At 41.8% G+C, this 15,175-nt stretch overlaps 1 protein-coding gene and 1 long non-coding RNA gene across 3 annotated transcripts; one reads left to right on the plus strand and one right to left on the minus strand.

Moving 5' to 3' along the window:
- Window positions 1–32: 32 nt before the first annotated feature.
- Window positions 33–7,319, minus strand: LOC309623542 (ciliary microtubule-associated protein 3-like). 2 transcript variants are annotated; one of them, XM_082380487.1, is made up of 6 exons: window positions 6,846–7,319; window positions 6,466–6,608; window positions 5,738–5,836; window positions 4,876–5,006; window positions 3,358–3,475; window positions 33–2,324 (listed from the first exon to the last, which is right to left on the minus strand). In XM_082380487.1, exons 1-6 carry the CDS (start codon window positions 6,862–6,864, stop codon window positions 2,256–2,258), a joined length of 579 nt encoding a protein of 192 aa, XP_082236613.1. In that variant the 5' UTR covers window positions 6,865–7,319; the 3' UTR covers window positions 33–2,255. The 2 variants fall into 2 exon arrangements, with proteins under 2 accessions (XP_082236613.1, XP_082236612.1); XM_082380486.1 differs by lacking the exon at window positions 33–2,324 and having other exon boundaries at window positions 2,857–3,475.
- A 106-nt stretch (window positions 7,320–7,425) lies between these two features.
- On the plus strand, window positions 7,426–14,895 carry LOC309623646. The gene is made up of 2 exons (XR_014241438.1): window positions 7,426–9,366; window positions 14,541–14,895. It is a non-coding gene; the product is annotated as an uncharacterized lncRNA (long non-coding RNA).
- The last annotated feature ends 280 nt before the right edge of the window (window positions 14,896–15,175 follow it).

A 15,175-nucleotide genomic window follows, 5' to 3' on the forward strand; every position in this document is an offset into this window, starting at 1 on the left:
TATATATATATATATATATATATATATATATATATTTATTTATTTATTTATTTGGCTGCGTGGGGTCTTAGTGGTGGCAGGCAGGCTCCTTAGTTGCAGCTCCAGGGCTCCTTAGTTGCAGCTCACCGGCTCCTTAGTTGGAGCACGTGGGCTCCTTAGTTGCGGCTCGCCAGCTCCCTAGTTGTGGCACGTGGGCTCCTCAGTTGTGGCAGGCAAACTCTTAGTTGCGGCATGCATGTGGGATCTAGTTCCCTGACCAGGGATCGAACCCAGTCCCCCTGCACTGGGAGTGCGGAGTCCTATCCACTGTGCCACCAGGGAAGTCCCTGAAAGGGGCGATTTTTGACTCTGTGAGTTTTACATGAATCCGGGAAAGGCAATCAAATCAGGACATTCCCACTCCATGACAGGGAACTCAGACACTTGGAAGAGCTCCTTTTCAGTTATTGTATTCTTCAACTCTGTTTGGTTGTTCTTTATATTTTCTAACTCTTTGTTAAAAACTTCTTGTAACTTCTCACTCTGTGCATCCATTCTTTTCTCAAGTTCTTGGATCATCTTTACAATCATTACTTTGAACTCTTTCTCAGGTAGATTGGCTCTCTCCACTTCATTTTGCTGTTCTTCTGGGGTTTTATCTTGTTCTTTCATCTGAAACATATTCCTCTGCCATCTCATTTTGTCTAAACTTCTATTTGTATTTTTATGTATGTGGAAGGTTAGTTATATTTCTCAGCCTTGGAGAAGTGGCCCTCTGTAGGGGATGTCTTATGTATCCCAGGAGCACACTCCCCTCTCATCTCCCAGGGACCAGGGACCAGCTGGTCCCAGGGTAGGTTCCGAACTGTGTTTGAAGACTCAGTTCCACAGGCTGCAGGACTGTTGTTTCCTTGTTTCTGGTGTCTGCCCCCTGGTGGGTGAGGCTGATCTAGAGGTTTGTGCAGTCTTCCTGGTGGGAGGGGTCAGTGCCTGCCCACTGGTGGGTGAAGCTGGGAGTCTTGGCCCTCTGGTGGGTAGGGCCATGTCAAGAGGCATGTCTAGAGGTCGCTGTGGGCTCAGGAAGTCTTTTGACAGCCTGTCTGCTGATGGGTGGGGCTGTATCCCCATACAGTTTGTTGTTTGGCCTGAGGCGTCCCAGCACTGGAGCCTAGAGGCTGTTGGATGGGGCCAGGTCTTGGTGCTAATGACCCAAGCAAGATGTCAGTTTCCAGCAAGAGTTCATGCAGATGAACACTCCCCAGTATTTTCACCACTGGTGTCTATGTCCCCAGGATGAGCAGCCCCCGCCTCCCCAGGAGAACCTCAAATACCAGCAGGTAGGTCATGCCCAGGCTCCTATGAAGTTACTGCCTTTGCTCTGAGACCTGGTGTGTGTGAGATTTTGTTTGCACCCTTTAAGTGAAGTCTCTGTTTCCCCCAGTCCTGTGGAGCTCCTGCAATTAAGCCCCACTGGCCTTCAAAGCCAAATGCTCTGGGGGCTCTTCTTGATGTTGGACCTGCAGACTGGGAGCCTGATGTGTGGTTCAGAACTCTCACACCTGTGGAGGAACTTCTGTGATATTATTCTTCAGTTTGTGGGTCACCCACCCAGGGTGTATGGGATTTGATTATATCATGAGTGTGCCCCTCCTACTGTCTTGTTGTGGTTGCTTCTTTATGTCTTTGGATGTAGAATATTTTTTGGTAGTTTCCAGTCTTTTTATCGATGGTTGTTCAGGAGTTAGTTGTGGTTTTGGTGTGCTTATGAGAAGAGGTGAGCTCAAGGTCCTTCTACTCTGCCATCTTGTCCAGGAATTGGAAGAGCTCCTAAAACATTTATTCTGCCTTAAGAATCCTCTGCATCCAGCAAGCCCAAATACAAGGCCAAGCAAGCCATCCAAATCCTTGATATGTGTAGACCAACAGTCTCCTATCACCAGGGCTAGTGGTAGAAAACATAAAACTCGTGCCTGGGAATTAGAGCTAGAGGGCAGGGACCCACAAATATTTCAGTAAAGTGAAGCCACCCCACTGAACACTCAGTAGAAACCCCCTTGACCCATCTACATGTATACACAACAAACCAGCACATGGAGAGAGAGCCCTCTGAACTAGTCTTTATGCTGTCATATAGTAGTTATGAGACCCTTGCCCCTCCCTGTGCCCCATGCTGGCAGACAGGTGGGCCAGAGCAATGCAGAAGGACAAAAGCAGCTGTGTCCTCAATCCTGGAGAGTCTGTGGTCAGGAGGAACACGTGAAGGTAGTCACAGCTTTTCAGTTGTAATACAGACTTAGGTAGGCCACACGGTTCCGATGCTTTCTAAAGTCTTTGTCTGTGGATAGCTGCAATGGAAGAATGTTGTCTAGGTTAATATTAGAATGAGAACCCTCTGCCTCTGGTCTTCTTGGCTGTGCAAAATAGAACTGTATGTTATAGCTGTTGTGGCCTAGCTGAACCCCAACCCATAGGAGCCTAGCCTTAGTGAGTCTCTCAACATTGCTATGTACATCTACTCTTTGTCATCTTACTCTAGGATATATCATAGGAATTATTTTCTCTTGGTAAATACTCAAGTATAGCTGGTAAATTTCTTGAAAACAAAGATTATGTGTTTAATTCTTGAATGTTACCCATAGGCCCTATCACAATTATGTTAATTCATTTGGTATTTAATAAATACTTGTAGAATTAATCCAAAGTTCCACTAGGGGGAAAAAGGGTACCTCTGGAATTATGATAGCTGACACGGATTGAGCATTTAGTATGTTACAGGTATGGTGCTAAATACTTTTCTACGATCTCTCAATCTTCATAACTTTATCAGATTGAGTCTATTATTACATCCATTTTAAAGATAAGCAAACTAAAAAAAAAAAAAAAAGATAAGCAAACTGAACTTAGAAAAGTTAGAGGACACACAGCAAGCAAATATGGAATTAGTATTTGAACCCACGCAGTCTGTCCCTGGTATCCATGTTCTTGCCAGAATGATCTACAGCCGCTTGATGATCTAATACTCAAGTGTTGTGATGGAAAGAGCACTGGCTTAGGAGTCACAGCCACAAGCTGCTTAATCCGTCTGAGCTTTAGTTTATTCCTCAATCATAGAGGATAATTATCTTGGACTACCACAAAAGATTGTTTGAGGTTTAAGTAAGAAAATGTGACTTTTGTTCAGCACACACACCTTTAAAAGTCAAGTGAAATTGTGTAACTCTCTAAAAAGATCCCTATATCCATATACACACAAAATTGTGCAAGTAATTTCAGGGGAACAAGGACTTCTTGTAGCTTATTCATAGACTCCTGGTTAAGAATCACTGATACACGTGGAAGTATTAAATACAGGGCTCCACAGAAGTCCAATCTTATTACCTCAGCTTTCAAGGTTCTTTTCTGTAGACATGGAACCTGGGCCCAGTCTGGAGATCCAAATTTCATTGGCCAGATGATTTTTTTGGGTGCCTTTATCTCTGGGTTATATGTGCCAGGGCTAGAAATAAAAATATAAAATATTATGTTGAATGAGTTAGTGACCATATACAAACCTCATCAGTACCACATGTGCACCTGAACTAGTCCTCACTCCTTTGGAAAAGGCAACAGACTGATTAGATTTTAATGTCAGGCAAGCATAGTGTTCCTTTGCCTGTTAGTGTATTTCTAAATAGGTGTTGTTAGTGTTCAAGATTTCTAGTCTTGACATGCAGTGAGGGTAAAAATCGACTCTAGTTTAAAATATTTCTGAACCTCAGTATTCTTAGCTGAGAGACCAAAAGATCCCAGAAATGGTGGATGATAAAAGAGATCTTCCACAGTGATGCTTAAGTTCTGCCCATGATGTGAAATTTCCTGACAATGGGATATTTTGTATTGCCTTTGTTCATAACACTTTGTCTTTTGGTGTAGACTCTTTGCTGTGGAAATAACACGTAGAATGGTCATGAGAATCAAGATTTAACACTTCTACTCCTTTACTGAAACCTTGAGAGAGTTACACTCACTCTCTGATCCTTGGAATTCTCACCAGTAAAAGAAAGACCTTGACCCTGTGCCCTACAATTGCGCATACTCTGAATGGCTTCCTAAAGCACTGAGAATGCCTTCCTTGGTCTACTAGGCCTATAAACTCTAGCCCCTCCTCCTCCTCTGTTCTCATTTCCTCCTTGCCCACTACACTGTAGCCATACTAACCTTTTTTCTTTTTTCCTCACACCAAATTCTTCCCAATTTACAGCCTTTGTACTTGCAGTTCCTCCTGCCTGGGAAGCTCTAGGCCTAGATCTTCACAGGGCCATTTTAGTCTTATCACTGTGATTTCAGATCAGGTGTCATTTCCATAGAAAGACCTATCTTGACAGTCCTTGCCAAAGTAGATTCCAGTCATCACTCCATATCATATCATCTTGTTTGGTTTTATTAAGCACATCACTAGGTCACTATACTACCTGGTGTGCTCATGACAGCCCTAGCTTATGGCTACAGTCTTGGTATAATTATTAATAAGATCCCCTTTCACTCTCAGAAGTGACACACTAGCTAATAAATTATATGGTCACTCTCCTTATTACCACTGATATTTTCTTGTTTATTTGCTTCTCACCTGTCTGGACTCTATAGAGTGTAAGCTCCAAGAAATCAGGAACCTTGCATGGTGGGTTTAGTGCAAAATCTTCAGAACCTACAAGACTGCTTGGCCATTTATAGATATTTATTGAATGAATCACTATCCTCTATAATAATTTTGTAATTCTAGAGACCTGGAAGGCAAGAGGTTGAATCTTTAAAGATAGATAGTTTCTTATTTAGAGCACATAGTTGGGATGTAACCCCTTTTTGTACTTCCTTTCCTATTGCTCTTTGTTGAAGTGCACCAGAAAGAAGGGCACTTACCCAGGATAACAAGTGTCCTTAGAGTATGTCCTAAATCGAGGCAACAAGGCATTAAATGGAGCAAAATTTTGTTTGTGTGTTTGCTCCTGAGGACCGACTGTCTGGTACATGCCTGGGTAAGGTGTCATATCCTATTTCCAAGAAAAAGATCAATATGTTAGAGGGCAATATATATACATGTAAAGCCTTCTAAGTAGAAAAAACAAAATCATCCTCTCCCTGCTCATGTATCAGCTATGATTTAACCACCTCAAGCTATAGAAATAGGCCTACAATAGGTAGAAAACCAAGATAAGGGTATGGTTCAGCTACCTAAAGGTACCTAATGCTTAGGTTGTAGAAATAAACTTATGGTGGGTAGAGAGCCAAGGTAACTATTGCAGCTACTACCCCCACCATCCCACCATCCCACTCAGAGATTCTTTTACAGCCAGTATCCCTCTCAAGCTTAAGCATCAAGAAAATGTCCAACAAGAGATTAGGAGCCTATACTGAAGACTTGAAGGAATCACACAAAAGGGTGAAGAAGTTGGAATTTGTTTTTTAACTGACAAGATAATATGATGCATCTAAACAAAGCTTCCGGTATTTTAACACCAGGTATCTCAGGACTGAAGCCTTGCCTTTGTACCATTCCTTCTGAGAATTATTTTCCACTCTCCCAGGACACTCACACATACACATTTGCAATGTTAACATCTAAGCTTTTCATATAGGCTTCTTAGTAGCTTTCGTCTAAATGACTTTTTTTCTTGAATTTCAGGGCATGTCCTTTAGGTAACCTCTAGCTTTGTTCCCCAATGCAAATACATGCAGCATCATGGATCACACTAAAATCTAAGTACATTCAGCCATTTCTAACCTTGCTGATTGGCTTAAACCTCACAGCTGTTCTGGCTCCAAAAGCATATCCTTTTATACTGGTCGGGATCTTAGAGAGGTTGTATGCCAAGCCATACCTCTTCCGGTAGTATATAAAAAACAAACAAAGAAAGAAAAAACACACATAGAGAACATTATAGTTATTAAAACAGAATGAACTTAGAGTATTCCTGAATCGTCTCTGCCAAAGTTGCTCTTTCTTTCTTGATTCCTCTGCATCAAGACCATACAAGCAATTACATAAGTAACCCAGGCAACTCTACAAAGGAACGTGGCTGGATAGGTAGAGTGAATGACATTTCTACGCATTCCAATGAATCCAGTTTTTTAAGGCCCACAGAGCTGAATCTGCTGTAATGCAACTGTCAGTCTGATTATATGATTTCATAAACTGACCTACCAGCACAGCCACAGTCCAGGTTTGGACTAAGGGGAGCTATTGATTCCTTTGTAGGTGGGAATGGTGTGGGAACTATACTGGGGGCCACATAAGGCCAAGGCTTGCATTTGGTGGGGATTCAAAGGGGAGCAATGCAAGCAATGCAATTTCTGATATTGGCCCTGACAGCTGGTTGCAGAGGACCAGGGCACTTTCTCATGTTGGGACCCTGAATGTCACAAATCTCACAGGGCTTTTCTTCCAGGAAACTTAGGTACCCTTAGATAGTCTGCGAACTGAGACCTACTTAAAGGAAAGTGAATACTCACATCTTCTGCTATGTAACATCCAGGCCCTCTGTGGGGCACTCCCCTAAGAGGGAGAAACTTGTTCCCCAACAAGTTTGGGGGGTGGAAGTGAGGAAAGAGCTTCCTCTGTTGACATGTTCCAAAAGAGTAGTTAACCAGCGTCTCTGGAGAGCAAGAAAGAGGAGAAACTCCACATGAGGGAAGGCCCCATGGTCTAAGTGAGAGCTTGGGGACAGGTGGGGTGTGGGGAGGGGGAGCAGAGACCTGGGCAGACAGAACTCTGAACAAAACCGTGACCAATCCAAGGAGGAGGGTGAACACATTTCCCTCCTTTCCCCCTTGATCTTTCCCAGTCTCCCCACTCTTCTTCCTGCCTCTACTCTTGACTCAGCCCTCCTCACCTGCTTTGTTGAAGAACATTGTGCCAGTGCCACTAGGGTCAGCGTTTGTGTATTGCGTTGCCTAGGAAACAGAGGCTGGCCGGCAACCCCAGCTCTGGTGTTCCTTGAGGGGAGTGGCTCCTAGCACACATGCGCAGCAAGCGGAGCTGCCCCGGAGCCACGTTGGGTGGGAACCTGCACCTCCAGGGCCAGGAGCCCAGGAGAGTGTGAACTAGCAAAAACAAAGTGACTTTATGTGTACCAAGGATATGAGGGACATAAAAAGGCTGAGGAATTACTTCAGACTGAGGGATATTGATGAAACATAAAAATCTAATGCAACACGTATTCCTGAATGAAATAAGAAAGATGTGTTGTTGTGACAATTGCCAAATTTGAATAGGGTCTGTGGATTTAATGATAGTGTTTATCAATGTTGATTTTCACGTTGGTAGGGGTGTATGGTCATAATGTTTGAGAGAATCTCTGGGAGAGTAACAGTAGAGTTTTTAGGGTGGTTAGGGAATCATCAGAAAAATTATCTATACGTGGGGCGGGGGTGGGGGCGGGGGGAAGGGAGAGAGAAGTAACATTAAACGGTAAGAAATAGAACCTAATTTTAAAAATGGGTAAAAATTTGAATGAGCACCTCAGAGAAAAGAATGTCCAATCTGTACTACCTGTATCTTTCCGTTTCTTCCCATTTTGCTTTCTTTGTTTTGAATGTCAGGCTCAGCAATGGAGACTCTGGAATTAAAAAAAAACATCATTTGGGTGTTGGCAGACATTGCATGGAAGGTAAATGTGGGACATTAAAGGTTGAGCCTCTCTGGCAGTTGAGCTTGAACACTACTTATTCAGGACAGCTATGTGGAGGGTTTTTGAACTTAGCCAGTCACTGAGAAGACACTGAATTATTCAACATATTTTTTATGACTCTGTAAGATATTTATTCAAATTGTTCAACAAATATTTATTAGTGTCCAAATAACAGAGAAGATTTAATCATACTGGACTGTGTGCTACACAGATCATTGTGGAGATTCATCTTTGTCTCCTAAGAACTTATTTTGCAATGTTTTCTTACTGGAAGCAGGAAAATGGATTTTACTAGCCATTCCATCTTTCCCTGTCTTTTTCTAGAAGCTTTCCCCACCTAATTTTCTGGACTGTTAGTAGGACATCAGTAATGCCAGAATAAAGCCAAATGGCTTGAGAGTTAGTTAAACCTTCTAAAGATGCAGACTTCGCTTTTATAGGAATAACTTAATTTGTTAGTTTATTGACAATGGACTACTTGAATCCTAGAAGTGAATTGCTGTCTTGGCATAATCCAAGCTTGTTTTCCTCACCCTCTTCCCCACTTCCAACAGGTGCTGTTGAATTGTGGGAGCTGGATGAGAATTCGACACTCATTGTCAGCAAGTTCTGCAAGTATAAGCATGATGACATCATGTCTACAGTCAGTGCCCTGAGCTCTGGCACACAAGCCGTCAGTGGTAGCAAAGACTTCTGGTGGGTCCCTGCTCCCATCGAGTCTCTAGGCCTCCTTTGTGTGTCTTTAGCGTCATACTGGCCTCAATAAGTAATGTTTTGGACCTATTATAAGAACCCAGTGACTAATTATGACATGTCTATAAGGTTTCCTTAGAGATTTTGCAATCTACTGTAAAAATAGGCTGTATCAGATGTCCAGTAGGCAAAGACATAGGATGTGTCTGTTAAAGGAATTTCTTGTTTGAACACATGTTTTTATGTAGACAGTGTAGGTCAACATTAAGTTTCTGTTTCCTTTTGCTTCTTAGCATCAAGATTTGGGACCTTGCTCAGCAAATGGTTCTGAATTCATACCGAGATGAGTGCATGCTCTTTCCTTTTCAGTCCTAGCCTTGGCTGTTTTGTTTTAGATGGTACTAGGAATCCACCTGGAAGAAGCTTTCCTTGGCCAGAGTCAAAGGTGAAGGTGCCAGATGCCCAGTCACTTTGACACCAGTGACAAAATTGTTTTCTTCCCACTAAAGTTCTGCTGACCCCATTTCATGCAGTGGGTCCCAAGAGGAAGGGCTGGTTCCTGGGTGGGTCATTTACATTTCCTGGATGGGTGAACAAAGGGGCCAGAGTTGTTATCTTCATGCTTTGTTTTGAAACTTGCCCGTGACTCATGTCTGGAAAGGGCAGGAGGCTGATGGGTTGATGTAGGTTGTGAGGGTCAAGGATGAGGACAGGACTGCCTTAGCAGGACTTGGGAAACTGAATAAAGGTGCTCCTGGGATTTCGAGTGACTTCGCTTGAGAAGCTTCGGCTCAGAGCTGGGCTCGGAGTCTTGTTCCAGACCCCTCTTCTCCCCTTTGCAGGCTGCAGTGCCTCTGGCTACCTTCCCGCCTCCCTGGCTTGGCATCCTCAGCAGAGTGAAGTCTTTGTCTTTGGTAAGGCAGCATGTCGAACTGTGTGTTGACTCTGGGAAGGGGAGGATGAGCGAGAGAGCTGACTCCATAATTCGAGACTCTGGCTGCTCAGCCTCATCAGCACACTCGGGCGCAAGGTGAATTATATTCATGGGGGTGCAGGGAGGTGGGATGATCCAAAAGTGGCTTTAGTTTAGCTTTGGAGAACATGATGATTGTTGTCCTCGTAGATTTGATTCCTGACTGTTTGCTGTGGCTCTTGTATTCATGGCTAGAAGTCAGTGGGCCACAAAGCAAGTAGATTGTTACATAGGGAATACTGTTGTATAGTAGAGACAGTTGTGTTAACGTGGTGATATGGCTGGGTATATGGTGACATAGTTTGTGATAACAATTATGTCATCCATTAATTTAATTTCCACAACCCCCAAATGACCAATTATTCCTACTTTACCAAAGAGGAAACTGATGCTCAGAGTGGTTAACTTGTTCAAGATGGAGGGCATTCAAATCCAGATCTGGTTGAGTCCAAAGCCCATGCTTGTAACCTCTGTGATGTACTCTCTCTTTCCTTCAGATGATGAGAATGAGACTGTCTCCCTTGTGGACACCAAGAGTGCAAGCTGTGCCCTCAGCTCAGCTGTGCACTCCCAGTGTGTCACTGGGCTGGTGTTCTTCCCACACAGGTACTGTTCTTTGTCATCAAGGGCCTGGTGGGTATGAATAGGAAGAATGAGGCGGGGGTGCTTGTGTTGGCATAGCATTAGCTGATTGGGTAGCTCCTTAAAGCAGGCACTGTTGTAGCTGAGGTTTGGAATGTGAAAGATCTCTTAAGACTGTAGTCCATTTTTTGGGTTGTATGGTCTCTGACTGCAAATGGCTAAAATATGGTCTTGTTCCTGCTCAACATCCAAAATGGTTAATATTGTGGGCTTGTAGGGCTGTGTGGTTGGAAAGCCTGTGTTTCTGGGTTATTGCGAAAGTTACAGGGAGGAACTAGATGGGATGGTTAGTTGCCAGGATGGCTGTCAACCCTGGCTTTCCTCCATTTCCTTTATCTTTCCTTGGAACTTGTACTGTAGACTTGAGTGGTAGCCAGACTTTAACCCAAAGTGGGGATCAGGCCACCTTCTCTGATCATTTTAGAGTGGGCTTTGGGGATTGCCCAGTCAGGTTTTGTCTTGAGACCCATGGGCTTTACCTTTCTCAACCTTCTTCTTCTCTCCTAATGCTCCCTTCCTGGTCTCTGTTAGTGAAGACTGCTCACTTGCTGTGCTGGACTCAGGCTTTTCTGAGCTGTAAGTGTGTTGTAGAACCCTGTGATCAGGAATCAGGGAGAGAAGCAGCAGATTGCTGGGTCCTTTTTCTCTTCTGAAAAGTATTGTCTCTTTCAAGGGGACTGGGTGATTGAAGCATGCTAACTGTTGACTGTCTCCCTGTTCTGGGGAGCTGACTCACAACCAGCTCTGTCCCTGGTAGAGGAGGAATGTGGTGGTGGGTGTGAATTCTAAGTCTGATATTCCAGGGGTCAGTCCTGTCCAGAAGTGTGCTTTCAATGTTGCAGCTGTACCCTGAGTCAGCTCCCCAGAGCCAGCTCTGCCCACCAGTACACCTACAACAGCTGTGGCTAAGCTTCACTTTCAGCCAGCTTGGAGCCTAGTCCCACCTACCAGCACACCCACAACTGTCATAGAACCACCACAACAGGAAGGCCCATGCAGGGTACACCTCTAGAGTGCCTGGCTTTGGTGACCAGAAGTGATTGCTCTCTGGTCCCCATAGGAATTCTTCTACATAAAGCCACTCCTTCAAGACTGGGAGATGTACCTGATCTATCTAATATACAGAAACAAACAGAGAGTTAGAAAAAATGAGGAGACACAGGAATATGTTCCACTGAAAGAACAAGACTAAACCTCAAAAAAATAACTGAACAAAAAGGAGATATGTAATCTACTGATAAGGAGTTCAAAGTAATGATCATAGAGTAATGTTCATAGAGTATGAAAGGGTGAACACAGTGAAAGTTTCAACAAAGAGATAGAAAATATACAAAAGAACAAATTGGGAAGAATACAATAACTGAAGTAAAAAATACACTAGATGGAATCAACATCAGATTAGATGACAGAGAAGAAGAGATCAGTAATCTGGAAGACATAGCAGTGGAAACCATACAATTGGAACAGCAAAAAGAAAAAATAATTTTTAAAATGAGGAGAGTTTAACAAACTTTGGGGACAACATCACATTGTAGTAACATTCATATTATAGGAGTCTAAGAAGGAAGAGAGAGAGAAAGGGACAGAAAGCTTATTTGAAGAAATAATGGCAGAAAACTTCCCTAACCTGGTGAAGAAAACAGACATCCAAGACTAGGAAGCACAAAGAGTCCCAAGCAAGATGAACTAGAAGAGACCCACACCAAGACATAATTAAAATGTCTAAAAGTTAAAGATAAAATTAATCTTAAAAGAAGCAAGAGAAAATCAACTAGTTACATGCAAGGGAACCCCCATAAGACTATCAGCTGATTTTTCAGCAGAAAGTTTACAGGCCAGAAGGGAGTGGCATGATATATTAAAGGTGCTGAAAGAAAAAAAAAAAAGCAAGAATACTCTACCCAGCAAAGTTATCATTCATAACTGAGGGAGAGAAAAGAGTTTCCTAGAGAAGCAACTGTAAAAGAAGTTCATCACCAGTAAATTGGCCCTGTAAGGAATGTTAGGGGACTTCTTCAAATGGAAAAGAAAAGGCCACAACTAGATACAAAAAATTATGAAAGAAAATTCTCACTGATAAATGCAAACATAAAGAAAAAGGCAGTGGATCAACCACCTATAGCTAGTATGAAAGCTAAAGGACAAAAGTAGTAAAATAATCTACATCTAAAATGATTAGTTAAGGGTATGCAAAATAAAAATATGTAAAATATGACATCAAAACTCTGATACTCCCACAAAAACAGACACATAGATCAATGGACCAGAATAGAGAGCTGAGAAATAAATCCATGCTCATATGATCAATTAAGCTATGACAAAGGAGGCAAGAACACAGAACGGGGGAGAAAAGAGAGTCTCCTCAATAAATAGTGTTAGGAATGTTGCACAGCTATATGTGAAAGAATGAATTGGGCCACACTATCTTATTGCATATACAAAGCTAAATTCAAATTGGTTTTAAACACTTGAATGTAAGAATGTAAGACCTGAAACCATAAAACTCCTAGAAGAAAGCATAGGCAGTCAGATCTTTGACTTAGATCTTAGCAATAATATTTTGGATCGGCCTCCTCCGGCAAGGACAACAAAATGGGGGGTGGGGGAGGAAGAAAGAAAGAAAGAGAGAAAAAAGAAAGAGAGAAAGAAAGAAAGAAAAATGGAGCTATAGCAAATTAAAAAGCTTTTGCAAGGGGAAAGAAACCAGCAACAAAACAGAAAGGCAACCTACTGAATGGGAGAAGACACTTGCAAATCATATATTCAATAAGGGGTTAATATCTAGAATAATAAAGCACTCATATAATGTAATATCAAAAAACCCAAACAACTTGATTAAAAATGAACAGAAGACTTAAAATACATTATTCCAAATATAAATAAATAAATAAATGAATAAGTAAATAAATATGGCCACCAGACACCTGAAAAAATGCTCAACATCACTAATCATCAGGAAAAAGCAAATCAAAACTACAATGAAATAACACCTCACACCTGTCAGAATGACTATTATCAAAAACCAAAACATAAACGGGACAGCTACATGTAAAAGAATGAAATCAGAACACTCCCTAACACCATACACAAAACTAAACTCAAAATGGATTAAAGACCTAAATGTAAGGCCAAACTCTTAGAGGAAAACATAGGCAGAACACTCTATGACATAAATCACAGCAAGATCCTTTTTGACCCACCTCCTAGAGAAATGGAAACAAAAACAAAAATAAACAAATGGAACCTAATGAAACTTAAAAGCTTTTGCACAGCAAAGGAAAGCATAAACAAGACGAAAAGACAACCCTCAGAATGGGAGAAAGTATTTGCAAACGAAGCAACTGACAACGGATTAATCTCCAAAATTTACAAGCAGCTCATGCAGCTCAATATCAAAAAAACAAACAATTCAATCCAAAAATGGGCAGAAAACCTAAACAGACATTTCTCCAAAGAAGATACACAGATTGGCAACAAACACATGAAAGGATGCTCAACATCACTAATCATTAGAGAAATGCAAATCAAAACTACAATGCGATAACACCTCACACTGGTCAGAATGGTCATCATCAAAAATCTACAAACAATAAACGCTGGAGAGGGTGTGGAGAAAAGGGAACCCTCTTGCACTGTTGGTGGGAATATAAATTGATACAGCCACTATGGAGAACAGTATGGAGGTTCCTTAAAAAACTAAAAATAGAACTACCATACGACCCAGCAATCCCACTACTGCATATACCCTGAGAAAACCATAATTCAAAGAGTCATGTACCACAATGTTCATTGCAGCTCTATTTACAATAGCCAGGACATGGAAGCAACCTAAGTGTCCATCGCCAGATGAATGGATAAAGAAGATGTGGCACATATATACAACGAAATTTTACACAGCCATAAAAAGAAATGAAATTGAGTTATTTGTAGTGAAGTGGATGGACCTAGAGTCTGTCCTACAGAGTGAAGTAAGTCAGAAAGAGAAAAACAAATACTGTATGCTAACACATATATGGAATCTAAAAAAAAAAAAAAAAAGTGGTCATGAAGAACCTAAGGGCAAGACGGGAATAAAGACACAGACCTACTAGAGAATGGACATATATACACTGCCTGTGTTTCAAGACTATTCTACAACATGCCCATTGATTCTAAGTTGCCTTACAGGCTTTCCTTTGAATTCCTGTTTTGATTGATTTAGCCAGAGCTGGTGTCTGTTGTTTGCAACCCCACAACTCCAACAATTACTGTCTTGATCAGTGGGGAAAATACTGCATATTCTGTGAGGTTGGAAGTGAATGGAAGCTGTTGTCAGAGTTATGGGAATCTTTCTGCGAAGTCATCACTGTCATCAGGAATAACAGCCCCTCTTCGTTGATTTCTATGAAGGGTATTTTCTGTCTTGTTCTGACCCTGCTCTGCTGACTCCACCCCTGCCCCCTTCCCCAAGAGTCTTTATGGGCCATCCACTCTCATGTGCCACCAAAGGTTGGGCAGCTGCTCATTAACATACACTTTAATAACAGTGTAGCATGCGCAGTTGGCTGTCTAATAACTATTCTCCCTCCTTCCTCCATATTTACCAACAGGACTTTGATTTTGTTCAGGTATGAGTGGCCATGTCCTTTAGAGAAGAAACACATCAAGAACTTGGGTCTTGGATGATTGTGCTGAACACCTGAATTAAGCAGTGCTGATTAAGCCACTTCTTCTGGATTTCTTTTAGTGAGTGTTAATATGTTTTCATTTTGGTTAAATTGCTTCTAGTTGAGTTTTCTGTTGCACCTAAAAAATGCAAATAGTTAATAGTCATTATATTTTTGAGTACTTACCCTTTAAACACTCTATTTAAAGTAAGACTTTTAATAATCTGAACACTCAGAAAGATAATTATTAATATTTTAATGTTATAGGTGGGAAAACAGGTTCATAAAGATTAAGCAACATGATCCAAGATTATATGGTCTGTCAGTCAGGGTCCTAAGGAAAACAGATGGTACACTCAAATTAAGATAATTTGAGGAGGGTTTATTTACAAAGAGACTAACTACAGAGTTTTGGGAGTGGTGTAGGGGAATCATAGAGCTAGTGTAGGAAGCCAGGGCTAGAAGAGTGGAGCTGTTACAGGGAGAGGTTACCTGAAACTGGAAGAAGAGATAGTCAGGTCGAGCAGTCTTCCTTGAGAGGAACAGTGAACCTCGAAGGAGGGTTATGGTCATCTTGA

The sequence above is a fragment of the Balaenoptera borealis genome (assembly GCF_965194805.1).
Source record: "Balaenoptera borealis genome assembly, chromosome: 1".
NCBI lineage: Eukaryota > Metazoa > Chordata > Mammalia > Artiodactyla > Balaenopteridae > Balaenoptera > Balaenoptera borealis.

What these genes read in the sequence shown, in the direction of transcription:
- LOC309623542 (XM_082380486.1), bottom strand. An exon ending in GATGTTACATAGCAGAAGAT is followed by an intron (nt 5,837 to 6,465) that starts GTGAGTATTCAC and finishes TACTACCGGAAG; the next exon opens with AGGTATGGCTTGGCATACAA. An exon ending in GGTTTAAGCCAATCAGCAAG is followed by an intron (nt 5,007 to 5,737) that starts GTTAGAAATGGC and finishes TCTTGGAAATAG; the next exon opens with GATATGACACCTTACCCAGG.